Consider the following 20,000-nt stretch of genomic DNA (forward strand, 5'->3'; position numbering starts at 1 on the left):
CATTTATAACAGTTACTGAATCATTTATAACAGTTACTGAATCATTCAGAACAGTTACTGAATCATTTATAACAGTTACTGAATCATTCAGAACAGTTACTGAATCATTTATAACAGTTACTGAATCATTCAGAACAGTTACTGAATCATTTAGAGCAGTACATTTATAACAGTTACTGAATCATTCAGAACAGTTACTGAATCATTCAGAACAGTTACTGAATCATTTATAACAGTTACTGAATCATTCAGAACAGTTACTGAATCATTTAGAGCAGTACATTTATAACAGTTACTGAATCATTCAGAACAGTTACTGAATCATTTATAACAGTTACTGAATCATTCAGAGCAGTTACTGAATCATTTATAACAGTTACTGAATCATTCAGAGCAGTTACTGAATCATTTATAGCAGTTACTAAATCATTCAGAACAGTTACTGAATCATTTATAACAGTTACTGAATCATTCAGAGCAGTACATTTATAACAGTTACTGAATCATTTACAGCAGTTACTGAATAATTTACAACAGTTACTGAATCATTTATAACAGTTACTGAATCATTCAGAGCAGTACATTTATAACAGTTACTGAATCATTTACAGCAGTTACTGAATAATTTATAACAGTTACTGAGTAATTTATAACAGTTACTGAATCATTTATACAGTTACTAAATCATTTATAGCAGTTACTGAATCATTTATAACAGTTACTGAGTAATTTATAACAGTTACTGAATCATTTATAACAGTTACTGAATCATTTATAACAGTTACTGAATCATTTATACAGTTACTAAATCATTTATAGCAGTTACTTAATCATTTATACAGTTACTAAATCATTTATAACAGTTACTGAATCAATTATAACAGGTACTGAATCAATTATAACAGGTACTGAATCATTTATAACAGTTACTGAATCATTTATAACAGTTACTGAATCATTTATAACAGTTACTGAATCATTTATAACAGTTACTGAATCATTTATAACAGTTACTGAATCATTTATAACAGTTACTGAATCATTTATACAGTTACTAAATCATTTATAACAGTTACTGAATCATTTATACAGTTACTAAATCATTTATAACAGTTACTGAATCATTTATAACAGTTACTGAATCAATTATAACAGGTACTGAATCATTTATAACAGTTACTGAATCATATCTAATAGTTACTGAATCACTTACAGTAGATATTGAATCATTTCAAATAGTTACTGAATCGAGTATAGTAGATATCTAATGATTCAGTGGTAAAAGTTAAACACTGATAATAGTTAAGTCATTTCATATTCCTGAACTTTGGTGAATCGGTTCTTTTAGGAGTCGACTCCTTGCTCTGCTCCGGGGTCTGAGTGGATCTGAACTTTCCCCCGGTAGACTCACCTGTAACCGGTCAGCACGCTCTTATTCACAACCACGATCAGAAACGAGCTGATTATGGCGTCAAAACCGTGTCAAAATTCGCGAGCGAGCAAAGTCACTTGGCGGAAGCAAAACCACACTCGCGCGCGCGCGGGGAGAGCTACGCGCGCGGGGAGAGCTACGCGCGCGGGGAGGCAAAACACTCGCGAGAGTGGAATTTGCCACGCCTTCGGCTTGACAGTCGGGGGAGGGACCCAGACAGGATTGGCTACGGCTGTTTTCCGGAAGTGGATTGTGATTGGCTGTTTGTCAATGTCATAGCACTTGCACGAAAAACCCGGGAATAAGACAGCAGCAAGTATGTACCTAAATGTACATTTGTACACGTTTTAATAAATATGAATCCATTGCTAATGAATCGGCATTTGCACTCCACCATAAATAAATAGGACCTGTTAGGGACGTCCATAAGGGCCAAGGTCACGTACGTTAGGAGTCGCTCAAAAAGATGGCACTTCAGAATATTCTGCAAAGAACAATATATATATATATATATATATATATATATATATATATATATATATATATATATATTTAATTTTAATGGACAGGAAATATTACAACAAAAAATTACAATCAATATTATATAAAATTTTGAATTCTATGGAAAAAGGCAACAGCAATATATAAACCTATATGTAGTAGCCCCCAACCCTGGTCCAGAATTTCTGTTTCTGAGGTTTCTGACGGTTCCTACGCAAGTGTTGATAAGCATTAATAACCGCATATTTACTTCGTTTACGTTCATAACCGCAGATGAAATTTCCCCCCATTTGCCCTGCCATAGTGTCATATTTCTGCTAAGCTCAATTAGGTGCACTATATATCTAATAGTGAATACCTAACTGCATTTTAGCCAGCCTGAATGTGTATTCAGTGGCGACATACATACCCAGCAAACAGCTCGCGGACGTCCTTATTTGAGTATTTTTAAAACGTTTGCTATAGGACATACGTGACCTTGGCCCTTATGGACGTCCCTAACAGGTCCTATTTATTTATTTAAGCCGAAGGCGTGGCAAATTCCACTCTCGCGAGTGTTTTGCCTCCTCGCGCGCGTAGCTCTCCCCGCGCGCGCAGCCAGCCCTCTCCGCGCGCGCGCGAGTATGGTTTTGCTTCCGCGCGCGCGCAGCCAGCCCTCTCCGCGCGCGCGCGAGTGTGGTTTTGCTTGCGCCAAGCCCTCTCCGCGCGCGCGCGAGTGTGGTTTTGCTTGCGCCAAGTGACTTTGCTCGCTCGCGAATTTTGACACGGTTTTGACGCCATAGCTGATCCCGTAGAACCCGGCCGCGAGCAGCTTCCGCAGCAGATCCGAACCCCCGGGGTTCCGCTCCCCGGCCCGGTTCACCCGCTTCCCCCCCGGAACCGCCCGGATCTCCCGAACAACTCTCTCCCGCAGCTCCGCCATACTCCTAGCACGATCACTGCGGTCCAACCGACCCGCCTCCAAACAGGACCTCCCAGCCCGATCACTGCGGTCCAACCAACCCTCCTCCAAACAGGGTATCCTAGCCCGATCACTGCGGTCCAACCGACCCGCCTCCAAACAGGACCTCCCAGCCCGATCACTGCGGTCCAACCAACCCTCCTACACACAGGACCTCCCAGCCCGATCACTGCGGTCCAACCAACCCTCCTCCTAACAGGACCTCCCAGCCCGATCACTGCGGTCCAACCAACCCTCCTCCCATCAGGATCTCCCAGCCCGATCACTGCGGTCCAACCAATCCTCCTCCAAACAGGATATCCCAGCCCGATCACTGCGGTCCAACCAACCCTCCTCCCACCAAGATCTCTCAACCCAATCACTGCAGTCCAACCAACCCTCCTTCAAACAGGATCTCCTGGCCCGATCACTGCGGTCCAACCAACCCGCCTCCCAACACGATCTCCCAGCCCGATCACTGCGGTCCAACCAACCCTCCTCCCATCAGGATCTCCCAGCCCGATAACTGCGGTCCAACCAATCCTCCTCCAAACAGGATATCCCAGCCCGATCACTGCGGTCCAACCAACCCTCCTCCAAACAGGATATTCCAGCCCGATCACTGCAGTCCAAACAACCAGCCTCCCACAAGGATAACCAGCCCGATCACTGCATTCCAACCAACCCTCCTCCAAACAGGATAACCCAACCCAATCCCCTCAGGATGTCCTAGTTCAATCACTAAGGTCCAACCAACCCTCCTCCCACCAGGATATCTGAACCCAATTACTGCGGTCCAACCAACCCTCCTTCAAACAGGATCTCCCAGCCTGGTCACTGCGGTCCAACCAACCAAACTCCAACAGGATCTCCCAGCCCGATCACAGCATTCCAACCAATCCTCCTCCAAACAGGATAACCCAACCCAATCACTGAAGTCCAGCTCAACCTCTTCCCCTCAGGATGTCCTAGTTCAATCACTAACGTCCAACCAACCCTCCCCCTAACAGGATCTCCCAGACCAATCACTGAGGTCCAACCAACCCCCCCTTCTACCAGAAAATCCCGGCCGTTCACTGAGGTCCAACCCAATCTCCTGCCAACTAGGTCCAACCCTCCTACCAGAATATCCAAGCCTGATCACTGAAATCCAACCAACCCCCAACCCATCAGGATATCTGAGCCCAAACACTGAGATTCAACCCAACCTTCTCCCAACCAAGATACCCCAACCCGATCACTGCAGTTCAACCAAACCTCCTCCCCAACAGGAAATCCCATCCCTACAGGATACATGTCTACGTGTATACAAAAGCAATAAGAACATTAAAGTATTTATATTATTTGGACTTTACTACGTAAATATTATATAAATTAAGATCTCTTAATATTTCCATTCAAGCAAGACTAGTACAACTGTATTCTTATAAAAATCATATATAAATGTGTATATACTTACAAATATATATGGAATGTATTGTATTTTGAAGTGTAAAATGACAAAAACAGACACAGGCAGATTTCACGTAACACCTCTAGGCGATTTATTGAACAGGGATTTTATCTGAATGCAGAAACGTCCGGCAAATAAAACAATCCAGTCACAGAAAGAGTTGAGTCGTGGAGTCGTCCCGCACAGTCCGGCCGAGGCGAGCGGTCAGCGGAGTGAAAAACACAAACTAAACTGGAAGCTTCGAGTCAAAAATGGATGAGTGTCTTCCCCCCCTTTTCTTTCGGCGTCCGGATCGGAGCGCTGCGTCCGAAAACAAGCGCAGTAGTGCTGTCAGAGTATCAACAACTAAACAAACAAACAAACAAACAAACAAACAAACGAAAACACACAGCAAAGTTCACAAAAAAAAAAGCAACAGAAAAGGTACACAACACAACACAGGAGCAGGGCGTGTGCTTTTTAGCTAGATATTATAGATCGTCTTTAATCTAAGTGCAAGATATGTCAAACAATCTGAGCTAGAACTCACTAGAACCCCCCAAATAATAATATTAATAATAATAACAATAAAACTTCAGAACGAGACTCGCCCACAGCCTAGCTTTAGAAGAGTAAGTTCATGGCAGATGAGCGCGCACACACACACACACACACATACACACACACACTCAATCAATCAATCACACACTCAATCAATCACACGCTTTCTTTAAAAGTGATCCCAAAGTGTCTAAAAGGTGAAGGACGCACGACGAGGACCAGCCTGGAGAATAAAGACGAGCAGATAAATCAGAAACTTCACTGGTCCACCACAGAACAACCAAGCCCCGCCCCCTCCCACATACATAACCCAAACCCCGCCCCCAAACCTCTACACCCGGTCCGAAGAGCCACTGAGGAATAGCTAAACTAAACGTGCTACAGGCCGAGCCAGGCCACGCCCCCTCCCCACAACATCCCCCCCCCCCCCCAAATAAACTTAACAAAATAAACAAACAAAAAAACAAACAAATACATCTGGAGGAGGAAGTGACATCAGAGCTTGTTTAAAAACACTAAAAACAGTAAAGTGAACATTACGCCTCTATAAACATTAAAACCAGCATCGCAAACACTCCGCTACTCACTCAGTCACACACACACACACACACTCACACACACACACTCACACACTCACACACTCTCACTCACACACACACTCTCACTCACACACACACTCTCTCACACACACTCACTCACACACACACTCTCTCACACACACTCACACACTCTCACTCACTCTCACACACTCACACACTCACTCACACACACACTCACACACACACACTCACACACTCACACACTCACACACTCACACAATCACACACACACACACACACTCACACACTCACACACACACACTCACACACTCTCACTCACACACACTCTCTCACACACACTCTCTCACACACACTCTCTCACACACACTCTCTCACACACACTCTCTCACACACACACACTCACACACACACACTCACACACACACACTCACACACACACACTCACACACACACACACACTCACACACACACACACACTCTCTCACACACACTCTCTCACACACACTCTCTCACACACACTCTCTCACACACACTCTCTCACACACACTCTCTCACACACACTCTCTCACACACACTCTCTCACACACACTCACACAGAGAGAGGAGAGGAGGCAGAGTGCGGAGGCAAGCAGGAGCCGATAGACGACGCAGCGCGAGCGAACACACCCTGGGGTCCTACTCCGGAAATGCGTACATTCAAACAGCAGTAAAATAATAATATTAATAATAATAATAATAATAATAATAATAATTATAACGTCCGAGTGATGAAGGACCAACCCCCCAAACTAAACACACACACCGCAGAACGTCCCGCTGTCCCGAATACAAAACTCTACCAAGAATTTGCTTCAGTGTAACAAGAGAAGTCCGTATTTGTAAGTGTGTGTGTGTGTGTGTGTGTGTGTTTCCTTTAGAAGAAAGGCAGAATCCAGTCCTCGGAGTATCGGAGAATGGTATGGATGAAAGTCTCTCGTTTTTAATTTCGTTTTTTTTTTTTTTTCTGGTTTCTAGAGTCGAAGAATCCGTAAGCATGCAAGCCTCGTACACGAGGGGGCGGGGCTTAGGCCAGGGCCGGGAACGCCTCCGGGTCGTCCACGTTGGGAACGGATACGCCTCCACCCTGAGGGAGAACACACACAAAAACAGAAACAAAAAAATTAAAACAGATTAGTTTCAGATTAGTTTTCACTTCAGGAACTCACTTTTTTTTTAGGACTTTTAGACTAAAATGCACAAAAAAAAAAACCCTGATTTTTTTCATTTTTTTCTTTGGCTAATGCGCCTGCGCACATCTCCACAGCCCTCTGCGAACAAGCATCAAGCTGATTGGCTCAGACACCGTGATTAGCGCTATGAGAAATCCCATTCATACAGCAGTCTGTGGGCTGTCTCCTCCTCATTATAAAGTCTCTGATCTGTATCAATCCAATATACACAAGACCCGCCCCTACCTGATTCTGATTGGCTAGTAGGCGTAGTGTTGGTGTGGCTTAGAGAGTAGAAGCTGCAAGTATTTCCTGTATTTACACCACTTAAGGGTGTTTTCACACCTGTAGTTCGTTTCTATGGTCTGAATCAGTTAATGACTTGGTTTGGTTTCACACAGGCATAAATCTAAACCAGGGGTCGGCAAAACATCTGGACCGCGAGGTTGTTTGAACTATAATGAACGATAATGAAAAAAATGTAAAAGTAAAATGTTTCTCTGGTGAGCTTTTGTTTACATTCCTCCCCCATCTCTCTGTCGCGCTCGGCGTGACTTTAGTTTCCGCCCGTTCTTGGGCTCCCTATCTCCTTATAAGGCCTTTTTTCCCCCTGCTGTGTCCCACTTCACTGGCCGGGGCAGCGGTAGTGTATTGGAGCGTGACCCTGACGACACGGGTTCGTTCCCGCGTAAGGAGCGGTGTGTTTATTTATTTATTTTTTCCTTTCTTCTTGGGATTTACCTGCTTCATTTTCCAAAAACAGATTTTTTTTTGTGGCCCACCGCGTAATGACTTAGAAAATATCCGGCCCACTGCCAAAACTAATTGCCGACCCCTGACCTAAATCCACTAAAAATGTGCACCAATAAACCACACGAGAAGATTCAGTGTTCCAGCGTGTAAAGCTGTGCAGTGTGAAGATGGCTTTCAGTGTTTTTTAGCAAGACATGCAGCACAGATGCACGCAGTAAACTGAGTCGCATGGCTGTGAGCAGTGAACGCTGCATAGACAGCACACAGCATGTAAACAGCATGGAGCAGCAGGGACAGCGTTTGTTCAGAGCTGTGGTAACTAGCATATCTGGCTAATATATCAGATTAAACTGTGCCTAATCAGCAGTTTAGCTCAAATAAAAGGAGTATATTTGATAGCTGGGTCGTATCAAGACCGGATCACCACCTACTGAAGCCCTTACCTTCTCAGCTCTGCTGCCCCCTCGGCCGGTCCGGGCTCCCCCTCGCCCTCCTCGGCCCCCGCGGGAGCCTCCCCGCCCGCGGCCCGGGCGACCCAGGTCTCCGAAGTTGATCTCCAGCTGGGAGGTGATGTCGTTGGCCGGCTTCCGGAAGTGATGGTCACCTGCACCTTCGTCAGAGGCACCCTGAGAACACGAAGAGCCGCAACGCAGATTTAGCACGACTTCAAACACTTTAAAGACTTAATGTACCATCAAACGACACTGTACAGTAAATGCTACCTTCTGGAGAGTTTCAGGTTCAGGTTCAGCAGCTTCAATCAGACCTCCAGACGGCCTCTGCACAGCCAAACACACAATTATACCATTATACCATCATACTTCACAACAATTACAGCTAAATTAACAGCTATGCTCTTTATAATAAAGGATGATCAGGAGGAATTACAAGCAGAATTACAAAACATAGTATGAAATATCTTACTGACTGGGTTAAGTGGTTTCTGACAGTGTATAACTCATAATCTATATAGCTGTCGCATATAGACTAAAGTACAAAGCAGAGCTGAAGAAAATAGCGCCAAACAAGATAATGGAGACTTTTGGGGGCAGAAATCAGGAGCTACAGTACCACAACTTGGAATTGTAGTTAAAAAGATCAGTTTTAAAGCTCTGCTTCCTAAAAAATGTAGGGTTTAAATCAGGCTCTGGCTCAAATGACAGTTTATGGGGCAGGCTGGGTATTTTGGATTTTGGGCCCAATCTAAAGCTCTAATGCATTTTAAATATGGATAAATGGTTAAAAACAAACAATAAACCCTGAACCATCTACAAGTGAAGTAGCACTGTATCTCTGACTGAGAGAACTGAGAAAAGCAGCATAAATCCAAATAAATAAAATATAGCAGTGAGAACACCTAGCACTAGGCTCCATGTGCACAGCAACAGAAAACTATGAAATTGACGGTTGTGCTATATTTGGTTTTAAATTGCAAATAAAATATTCTGGGGGGCTGTGGGAAATTTTGCTTTGATTTAAGAGGCAAAAATGTGTACTGCACAATTGGTCTACGACCCTAACTGTCAGTGTGCAGTAAAACATGCACTGGATCGGGAGCCTCACCAGTAGAAAGTACAAATAGAAGGCGAAGGAAAAAAAATAAAATAATCAAGACTAATCAAAAAAAAATTGTCAGATTAGTCAACTTCTAAAAAAAAAACGATCAGTTGCAGCTTTAATTCTCGGTTGTTCTCACCGCGGCGTCTTTGCTCTTGGATTTGTGCAGGACGTAGCCCTTCTTCCACTGCGCGTCCTCGCCCTCGTTGGGTTTGCGGATGTTGAACTCCACTTTAGCGCGTTCTTTATTCTGCATGGCCTTCCATTCGTCCAGAGTCATCTCCTTCGGCCCCTCCTCCTTCACCTCCTCCACCTCGTTCTCCCTGCACAACCAACAAGACTAATTACAGACAGCTGGACAGAGACACTATAGACCTTAACAGTGCTAAAATGTTCATTTATATTCAGCAATTGTCTCATTTACTATGTTTAATAATAGGAATAAAAATCAGTTTCGACAAAAACGAAATATCGACTTTATATATCTGCTATCCACCGCCATAAAAAAATATAAAATAAATAAATATCAGTTGCGCACTACAGTACACTTAAGAGCTTATAGTGCGTTGTTTATTACTGAATGCTTGACAATTGTATATAGTATCAGAATATCATTATGAATAGAAATGCTCGAAAAATCACATTGACAACATTATTTTAATCTATAAAGTTCCTGCTTTGTAGACATATTTTAACTATATTCTAATAAATATCTTGTATATATTTATTTTTTAAGCTGTATGTTTAATGTTTTAAAGCTAATTAAATAATCTCTCTTCATATCTCAGTATTAATTAGGCTAGTATGTGACAGAAGCACTCAAAACACAACAAATGTGTATCTAATAACTGTAAATCAACAGTCACTGTTAATCTCACACACACCCACACACACACACCCAGCGTGAACGATCATTAACAGAACTGTGATCAATAAATCCACCCCCCGAGGTTATAAATCCCCTGCGCTGTATCAGCTGACCCCTCACCCGGTGCACATTTCCCCCAGCTGGACTGAAGAGTTCACACTGTAAACAGAGTTTATTAAATATTCATACATACATAAAGCTACTGCAGCTCCTGTTTCAAACACTAAAGCACAGAGACACACATTTAATAACTTTACACTTATAATATTTATTATTTAATATGAATCTAAAGTCTTTTTTATTGACCTTGGTTTTTTAATTATTATTATATCTCAAAGCCAGAAGACACAGGACTGCTCCATCCCCCCTCAGCAGTGCTGAACTCAGAGCCTGTCTGACAGTAATTATACACCCCTCAGCAGAAACCCAATCTGACCCCTCTGATCATGCTGTCTGCTCTTCTACTGGTACACTGCTGGAGAAGGCGGGGCTTGGCTTTACTCACTTGTTTTCTGAGTCTGCAGGTGCATGCTCCTCCCCCTCTGCAGGTGTCTCAGGTGCAGCCGTCTGTTCCACCTCAGTGTTGCTACAAACACACACACAAACAAATACACAATTAGAATTAGCTTAAAGTGTATATTTAAAACACTTAATACATGTATTTTTAATTAGTACATATTCTTTATCTAAACCTGGCTAATAAGCCCCTCGGTGATTGTAAATTCACATTTCTTAAATCTGTAACTCAAATAAGGCTGTTTACGACTCTACCTGGCTTCTTCCTTGGTGGTGCCCCAGTTGTGTGATCCGGCTCCTCCTCGTTTGTCGTCAGATTTCTGTCCCCTGGAACACAGAATGCATGGATAAGTTATTCTAAGAGAAACTCTCTAACTCTCAGAAAAAAACAGCTAACCCTGAGAGAGACCAGCAAAACCTCAGAGAGTTACTTGTTATCATCAGATGGACCCCTGGCAACAGAGCGAGACCGGCAAACCCCCTATAGAGACCTGTTAACCTCCAGAGAGGGGTAAACCCTCAGAGAGACCTTTTCACAACCAGAGAGAGGGATAAACCTACAGAGATACCTGTTAACCTCCAGAGAGACAGGTAAACCTTCAGATAGGTATCCACCGATCAGCCCTCAGAGAGAGCAAAATCGTCCGACCCTCGCAGAGTGAGACCAACCGATCCTCAGAGAGAGCGCCCGAGATCCACAGACGAACCCTCACAGAGAGAGACCGACAGACTGACTCTCACAGAGAGAGACACATCAATCGACCCTCACAGAGAGACCCACTGACTAACCGACCCTCACAGAGAGAGACCCATCAATCGACCCTCACAGAGAGACTCACTGACCGACCGACCCTCAGAGACTTACCGACTGACCGACTCTTACAGAGAGACCCACCGACTGACCGACTCTTACAGAGAGACCCACCGACTGACCGACTCTTACAGAGAGACCCACCGACTGACCGACTCTTACAGAGAGACCCACCGACTGACCGACCCTCACAGAGAGACCCACTGACTAACCGACCCTCACAGAGAGACTCACTGACCGACCGACCCTTACAGAGACTTACCGACTGACCGACTCTTACAGAGAGACCCACCGACTGACCGACCCTCACAGAGAGAGACCCACCGACTGACAGACCCTCACAGAGAGACTCACCGACCCTCACAGAGACTCACCGACTGACTGATCCTCACAGAGACACTCACCGACCCTCACAGAGACTCACCGACTGACAGACCCTCACAGAGAGACCCACCGACCGACCGACCCTCACAGAGAGACCCACCGACTGACAGACCCTCACAGAGAGACCCACCGACTGACAGACCCTCACAGAGAGACCCACCGACCGACCGACCCTCACAGAGAGACCCACCGACTGACAGACCCTCACAGAGAGACCCACCGACTGACAGACCCTCACAGAGAGACCCACCGACCGACCGACCCTCACAGAGAGACTCACCGACTGACAGACCCTCACAGAGAGACTCACCGACTGACAGACCCTCACAGAGAGACTCACCGACTGACAGACCCTCACAGAGAGACTCACCGACCGACCGACCCTCACAGAGAGACTCACCGACTGACAGACCCTCACAGAGAGACCCACCGACTGACAGACCCTCACAGAGAGACCCACCGACTGACAGACCCTCACAGAGAGACCCACCGACTGACAGACCCTCACAGAGAGACTCACCGACCGACCGACCCTCACAGAGACAGATCTCCTGAGTGACCCTCAGAGAGACTACCCCAAACCTTCAGAGTAATGTCCAATACCCCTAACCCTCAGAAAGACGCATAAGACCCAAGTCCCTCAGAGATGCCCAAGACTCCTAACCCTTAGAGAGCTGCTAACCCTCAGAAACCCAAAACAGAGAAACATTACTTACGATTTGTCGCTGCCACTGTGTCGCTCGTATTCCCTCTTTCCTCGTGAGTCGAAGCCGTCTCCTCTGCCCATGCCCCGTCCACGACCACCCCGGCCTCCGCGTCCACCACCGCGACCCCGGGGAGGCCTGTCTCCCACTGGCCTGAGGAGAAACAACATAATGTATTTATTATAAGGACCAAAGGTTTCCTCTGTTCACAGTTACACAACCCCTACCTGCACATAACAGGTTTGGGCAAAGATTCATGTATTTATGTGCATTTGGGTAATAAGATCAGATGAAAAAGATAAATAAATTCCAGTGAACGTGAACATCACATAAAACGCAAAATTCACTCTGTGGTATTTTTATTTAACCACATGGCATAACAGAATAGCATAAAAAAAAAAATCATACGCTTTTAAAGACAATAAAAATTAAATGAATAATAGTTTCGTAATTATAAAACTGTAGAAATGGCCTTACTTCCAGCCCTCAGCACGCTGGTTTTACTAACATTACAACTAACCGTGTTGGGTATTTGGTGTTTTTACACTAGAATTCCTCCAAACAAACCAGTTTTAGTCAAAGCAGCAGTTGTTTGGGACCCGGCCATGGTAAACTGTGGAACTGGAATATTCGTAGGCGTAATCCTATCAATATCGGACCCAACCTGATACTGATACTAGCTACAATCCTTTAAAATCCTCAGATTTAAGCCCATTTTATCCATTTGAATTAGTTAAATTAGGGTGGCAACTCTCTCTTTTAGTAAAAAATGTGTATATCGGCAAATATGTACGTGCAATATCGGATATCGACATCAGCCCAGAATTTCCACATCGTGCATTTCTATGTGAAACGTCTTTTAAGTGTTGTAAGAAGGAATGACTGCATTATATATGGATAATAAATACTTTATTGTACCAATTGTTAGGAATGTGCAGCAGAAATGGATGTATATTAATAAATATAAATTAGCTAAATGACATAACTGTAAATGTAAGCGTATCTGATATATATATATTAGTGGGGAGCTCCTAAACAGATGTGTGCAGAGTGGGCGGAGTTTAGCAGACGCCTGTAATACAGTCCTCAGTGTAACTCACTTGTCCACGGCGGCGTCCCCTCCCTCAGGTTTGTCCTCGGCCGGTTTCTCGAAACGTCTCTCGCGGGGAGGCCGTCTGTCCGCTCTCCTCTCGGCGGGACGTCCCTCTCCCGGCGCCCCCTGGTGGTGTGGGGGACCGCCGGACTGACCCTGCTGATCCTGCTTCCTCCCCACCCTCCTCATTCCTGAAACACACAGGAAACAGGACCTGTAAACTTCCCTCCACGTCTACATTTAACATTAAATACTCACAATTAGTGATGGGACCATACACTTCTTTCAGCTCCGATCCGATTCCGATATAAAACTGCCGATACCGATACTTTCATTTATTATTAGTACTATGATTAAGATTACATAATGAGGCTGAAACAGACCACACAGTCCTTTTGAAGATTAAATGCATTTAAAAGTCATTTATTTGACTCACTTTATATGCAAACACACAATAATTATCTTTAAATTAAATTAATGTTTTAATTTTTATTATTATTTTTAAGTTAAATAGTAAATACGTTAAATATTAAATACAGGTCAATATCGGCCCCGATACTGATACTGTATCGCAGGGGTCCTCAAACTACGGCCCGCGGGCCGCATACGGCCCCCTGCGCTCATTTGACCGGCCCCTTTAGCTCCAACAGCAGTACCTGCTCCCTGGCCCCTCACGCAAGCAGCATTAGCTATACGGGGGGGAAAAAACAGTAAAAAAAAATGACAATTGGCCATCGAGTGTCTCCGTAGACAGATGAAAAAAAACAGAAGGCTATTTCCCACGGTAATCAGACAACATACTACCACTCGCTCTGTGCTGTTCGCATGAGCTCTGAGACTCACATCTGACGGAATGTCGAGGAAAAGAAAAATCGACTCTGAGTGCAGGGTATTTAATCAACAGTGGACCTCTGACTACCTTTTTGTGCAATGTAAAGAAAAGGCTGTTTGTCTCATATGCCAGGAGTCAGTCGCCGTGTTTAAGGAATACAACCTGCGCCGCCATTATGAATCGCGCCATAAAGACAAGTTCGGCTGTCTGACGGGGCAGGTGAGGACAGACAAAATAGCAAAACTGAAACATGTGTTGGAGACTCAGCAAAATTCTTTTATAAAGCAAAAACACCTAAATATATCATCAGTTCGAGCTAGCTTTCAAGTGGCCAAGCTAATAGCTAGCAGTGGAAAGCCGTTCACCGACGGAGAGTTTGTAAAACAGTGCCTGACGGCGGTTGTCAAGGAGGCGGACCTGTTCAGCGCGGTGAGTCTATCCGCACCCACAGTTACACAGAGAGTAGAAGAAATGGGCGACAATTTGCACCTTCAACTGCAAACTCAGACAAAAAGACTTTGCTCCTTTTCACTGGCTCTTGACAAAAGCAACGTATGCGTGACACGGCGCAACTGTTGATTTTCATCCGCGGAACTAATGATAAGTTCGAAGTCACAGAGGAGCTTGCTGGACTACAAAGCATCAAGGGAACGACAACAGGAGAGGACATCTACAGGAAAGTTCACCAAACGGTGGCGGATTTAGATCTGGACTGGGCTAAATTAGTGAGTGTTACCACGGATGGTGCGCTTTGAAGTAAAACTGGGTCTCCTCCTTAAACATGTGAAGGAGAAAAGATTCTGCCATTTTCCCACTACACAGAGTAACAAACATGGAACCTGACATTGACAGTCTTGTCAGCCAGAAGCAGGCTCACAGTTCACATTAACTTATGGAAAAGCACTGTATGAGGTAGGATAATGGAAATTATTACTTAATAAATCATTAAAATGTCTGCATTGTGAATTACACATATAGCATATATTATGCAACCAGTATCACATGATAAATAGTTTTTAATGTTTATTTTTAGTCCGGCCCCCCAGAAGACTGAAGAACAGTGAGCTGGCCCTTTAGTTTAAAAGTTTGAGGACCCCTGCTGTATCGGATCGGACCCATCTCTACTCTACAATGATTACCTTATGATTTATTTAATATGCCTGGAGGACACAATCCTGATTTTGGCACCCAATGCAATTATCAATATATGATAACTGATTTAAAAAAAGTGGGTTCCCATCATAGTTTAGAGGTTTGGCAGCTGTTTTGTTTGGACGATAAATTGTCCCACAGATAATCACAATAAATAATATTTCTGCCATATTAATAATCAGTGTGTGCCACTGATATGATATTAAAACATAAGAATGCTATAATTACACCACTATAAGCAGCAAAGAACTTATTAATTATTAAGCATTTTTTAACATGTTTGAATATCCTAAATAACTAAAGCATAAAAATAATTAAAGACAAAACATGACAGTTTATAAACTAAATACAAGCTAATAAAAATTTTTTACAGTCAATATTGAAGTTTTTATTTTTTTTTTACATCAATGTGGCAATAGCTTCATCACGAAAAACTACTTTTATTTGGGCAAAACAACTTTTCAAAAATAATAACGATAAACAATATTATTGTCAGTGACGTTTTAAAACTATACTAGCTCCCCAATATAATTAAAAAGCAATAAAACTGTAAGGCAATCACGCCTTTTAAACAGAGCAGGGCAATATGAAGATATTTTATTGTATTGTGACACATTTACTTATCATATATACAATATGATTCAGTGCCTAAAAGAACCCTGGCAGCACGGTACATTTCATTAGAAAGGAAAAAATTCTGTTCATTTGGATTACATGCAGAAAAAACTGAATAAAAATCATTGTGCTATGCATGAAAGTATTTAAATAGCAGTTATTAACATGCATTTTGTCTGCATGGCTAAATACTGCGATGCATTTTGTATGTGAACATGTATTTAAATTCACAGCTGTTCTACAAATTGAAGATTTTGATGATAAAAGAAAAACAGAAATGCTGTAAAACTACACCGATTTTCTTCTTTTTACTCATTCGATTTTTTTGCATTACAGTGACAACATTTCTAAAACATATACTCCAATATATTAGGAATAAACAATGATATTGAGGTTATATTGTATGGATACGGTCGATATTTCAAACAGATATTTGCTGACGTATTACAATGGGCCGACACTGGCTGCACTTCTTCATAATGATTTATTGATCAATTTTACTTATTTTTATTGGTTTCAAGTCACAACAATTCTACTGATTCATTTCTCGATGAATGGATTTGACCTCAGTTTTTGCTGACCAACACCATCGTCAGCCATGCAATAACCAATGCATCAATACCAGCTCCTTCATATACACAGACATTACTGTAGCAGCTAAAGGAAAATTAATAATTAACATTTAACTGCTTTTTAAAAAGGTGAAGTTGTTTATAACATTGCTATAACATATTGCAATAACATATGCTATAACACTGTCATTATATGAGTGAAATGAAATGAGTTCATTAGCAAAAACATATTCATTGTATATTATATATACAGTTACTGCGACTACATCTATTTTCTATTATTTGCTTCTCAAAATATCTTTTCAACAAATCATTCACTTGAAGAAGGCATTAAAATGACTGAAGTTTTTGGAAATGGAAAACTAGGCAGAAAGCTTAATACAGAACATCAAACATGTTTTTATTGCAGACTTTCATTCGTTCATTACTTTTATTTTGCACCAATGCACAAACTAAATAGCCTAAATTAGAGATGGATAGTATTTTTATACAGTTAATATCAGTAACAAAATTATATCGTATTGATATTATAATAAGGCACATATTCTGATATACATTATGGACTTCCACTCGAAGAAAAAAAGAAATGAAAAAAATATTGGAAATAAAATTAAACATTTGACTGAAAAGCTTTTTGTTGCTGGTTTTTATTGGATTTTGCCACTTTTTTTGCACCAATGCACAAATGAAAACTAAAAGCCTAAATTAGAGATGGAGAGTATATCAATATTTTATAGTATTGTGATATTATTTAGCTGTATCAGCAAGCTTTATCATCAAGGGAGAATATTTTTTATACAGTTTATATTAATAGATTTATATCATACTGACTGAAAATAAGGCACATATTGTGATATAAATTTTGAACTTTCACTGGAAGAAAGTTCAATTTTTCTATCTTTTTTGCTGTTTTTTCTTACATTTTGCCACTTTTTTGCACCAGTGCACAAATTCAACAACCTAAACAAAGAGATATAACACTATTTAATAGTATCGTAATATTATTCTGCTTTATTAGCAAGAACGATGACTTTTATACAGTTAATATCAATAACTAAATTATATTGCATTGAATAAAAATAAGGTACATATGGTGATATCAATTTTGGACTTTCACTGGAAAAAATGCACAAATTAAATAGCTTAAATAAAAGATGGACAGTATATCGATATTTTATTGTATTGTAATATGTTGCTATACAGTTCATATCGATAACAAAATATTGTATTGGCCCGAAAATAAGGTGCATATCATGATATAATTTTTTGGACTAATCAACATTCATTAGAAGAAAACAAATAGAAATGAATGAAATGTATGGACCAAAACTGATTTTTTTTTTTTTTGACCAATGCACAAACTATACACCCTAAATGTGTTTCTGAATTGCTTTTCAAAGAACAAAGTATGAATTAGTCTGTACTCTCCCTCAATTGACTGAACAAGTGATTTTTTTTATTTGCTGATGCATTCAATCTAGTGAAAAATCACTATTAATTCCACTATCCTGTACACATCCAAACCCTGTTTTAGCTGCAAAATCTACAATCTGAAACCGCATCCCCCTCTGCTGTCGCTGCGTTCACACGGCCGCTACTATTGATCCGAATTATTTGCATGATGACGCAACCGCTCGGTTTGTTTGTTATGGTCCTGCAGATTAGCTAGGTTCGCAAGCTAGCGTTAGCTATGCTCTACACTGGCTGTAAACTACCTTTACAGGACTTGCTGACACTTTAATAACGTGCATTTGATGTTAGAAACACTAATCAAAATTATGATAGATTTATTATAGCTAGATTAATCAAATGCATTGATCTAAAGCTAACGTTAGTTAGCTAACCTAAGTAACTTAGCTAACGCTACGCAGTTCAAAAACATAAGGATGAAACACGGTTTTGGTTTCAAATGATTCGTTTTAGATTGAGTGTAGTTGTGTTTTGAAGTGTTTTAATTCGATTTCAAATCGTTTTTTTTCGGATTTAATCATAATTAAAGCGATTTTTAGGTTGTTTTTCTGAGCAACTACTCTGAACTGCTTGTCGGAATTGTCCGTTCCACCTTAAATGGTGCAGCAGTTACGCCTGAACGTAACTGCTGCACCATTTAAGGTGGAACGGACAATTCCGACCAGCAGAAGCCTCCAGCCTGACAGCTCCAGACAGGGGTCCATGTTGACCTCCTGAGCCGCTTTGGAAGTCGTTTTCCCCGGCATGTGTGAACCGGAAGTCCCGCTAAACCCACCATCCTTCTTGAGCGGGACCGGGGCCTGGGCCTCCTCCTTCTTGTCAGACAGCGGGTTTTTCCTGTCCTTGCCCGCCTCTCTCCGCGGCTGCTTGGCGGCCTGAGCGGCCGTCCTGCCCGCGGCCCCCGCCGCCTCCTTCCTCTTGCTCTCCGCCGCCTTTAATATCTCGAACGGGTCGGACTCGTCGTCCAGGAGCTGGTCGAACCGGTTGGTCACGACGCAGCCGAAGCCGTCCTGCAGGTGTCCGGGCATGATGGCGCCCCAGCGGCGGGATTCTCCTCCGATTCTGCGGAGCGGAGCCCCCTGCACCAGCGCTAACAAGCAAGATGGCCGCGCCACACGGAGCCCTTCTTTTCCGGCGGCCCACAAAACATCCGGGACACTCGCCTCCCGCACAGCGCGCATCGTGGGGCGTGTAGTTCTTTTAATTAACGGATTAGTTTTAATATAAAATAAACTACAACTGATTGCAGATCAATACAATACACATATTAGAATTATTCAGAGATTTAATTGATAATCGAGGCATAATGAGCATTATCCAGTGTCCCTTGTTAATTATTCAGTATCCAGTAATTCATAGTGGATAGTGCTCCGTAATAAACTCTTTAATAACTCATGGTGGATACCGATAAACTGACAATACATACTGAACAAAATTCAGTAATAGTTCATAGTGGATAATGTAATAATTTACAATACATACTGCATAACACTGTAAGAAACTCTACTAATTCATAGTAGATACTGATTAATTGCTGTTACATATTGAATAAAACTCTGTGATAAACTTAGTAATAAATCATAGTGGATACTGTAGCAATTGACATTACATAGTATTCAGCAATAGTTCATAGTGGATATTAAATAACTGACATTACATACTGCACAACACTCATAAACTTTGTGTAAATCATAGTGAATACAAATTATTTGACAATACATGCCAAAAAATACTCAGTAATAAACTCTGTAATAATTCACAGTGGATACTGCAATAATTGACATTACATTCTGCACAACACTGTAATAAACTTTGTGTAATTTGTAGTGGATATTGTAATAATTGCTATTACATACTGAATAATAGTCTGTAATAAACTCTGTAATAATTCATAGTGGATACTGATTGACTTTAAATACTGAATAATACTCAGTAATACTTCATAGTGAAAATGTAATAATTGCCATTACATTCTGAATAATACTCTATAATAATTCATAGTGGATACTGATTAATTGCCATTACATATACAATAATAA

The 20,000-nt window shown here is 41.9% G+C and overlaps 2 protein-coding genes across 2 annotated transcripts in view; both read right to left on the reverse strand.

Annotated features, from left to right (window-relative positions):
- Nucleotides 1-3,027, reverse strand: part of slc35d1b (solute carrier family 35 member D1b) — a 16,092-nt gene extending 13,065 nt beyond the window's left edge. Inside the window, exons 1-2 of the mRNA XM_049482670.1 lie at nt 2,714-3,027; nt 1,412-1,457 (exon numbers count right to left, since the gene is read on the reverse strand). Coding sequence (XP_049338627.1) covers nt 1,412-1,457; nt 2,714-2,855 — 188 coding nt within the window. The 5' untranslated portion in view covers nt 2,856-3,027. The remainder of the gene's footprint in view (nt 1-1,411; nt 1,458-2,713) is intronic.
- Nucleotides 3,028-6,402: 3,375 nt separating this feature from the next.
- Nucleotides 6,403-19,157, reverse strand: serbp1b (SERPINE1 mRNA binding protein 1b). Its single transcript, XM_007232459.4, has 9 exons — nt 18,737-19,157; nt 13,328-13,511; nt 12,240-12,380; nt 10,584-10,655; nt 10,318-10,398; nt 9,084-9,267; nt 8,110-8,166; nt 7,831-8,013; nt 6,403-6,549 (listed from the first exon to the last, which is right to left on the reverse strand). Exons 1-9 carry the CDS (start codon nt 19,140-19,142, stop codon nt 6,490-6,492), a joined length of 1,368 nt encoding a protein of 455 aa, XP_007232521.3. The 5' UTR covers nt 19,143-19,157; the 3' UTR covers nt 6,403-6,489.
- Nucleotides 19,158-20,000: the final 843 nt, after the last annotated feature.

Source organism: Astyanax mexicanus, chromosome 8 (assembly GCF_023375975.1).
Source record: "Astyanax mexicanus isolate ESR-SI-001 chromosome 8, AstMex3_surface, whole genome shotgun sequence".
Taxonomy (NCBI): domain Eukaryota; kingdom Metazoa; phylum Chordata; class Actinopteri; order Characiformes; family Acestrorhamphidae; genus Astyanax; species Astyanax mexicanus.

Coding starts and splice junctions, on each gene's coding strand:
- serbp1b (XM_007232459.4), bottom strand. CDS start 19,142: ATGCGCGCTGTGCGGGAGGCGAGTGTCCCGGATGTTTTGTGGGCCGCC. Junction 8,167..9,083: donor CCAAGAGCAAAGACGCCGCG/GTGAGAACAACC, acceptor TTGGCTGTGCAG/AGGCCGTCTGGAGGTCTGAT. Junction 8,014..8,109: donor AACCTGAAACTCTCCAGAAG/GTAGCATTTACT, acceptor TCGTGTTCTCAG/GGTGCCTCTGACGAAGGTGC.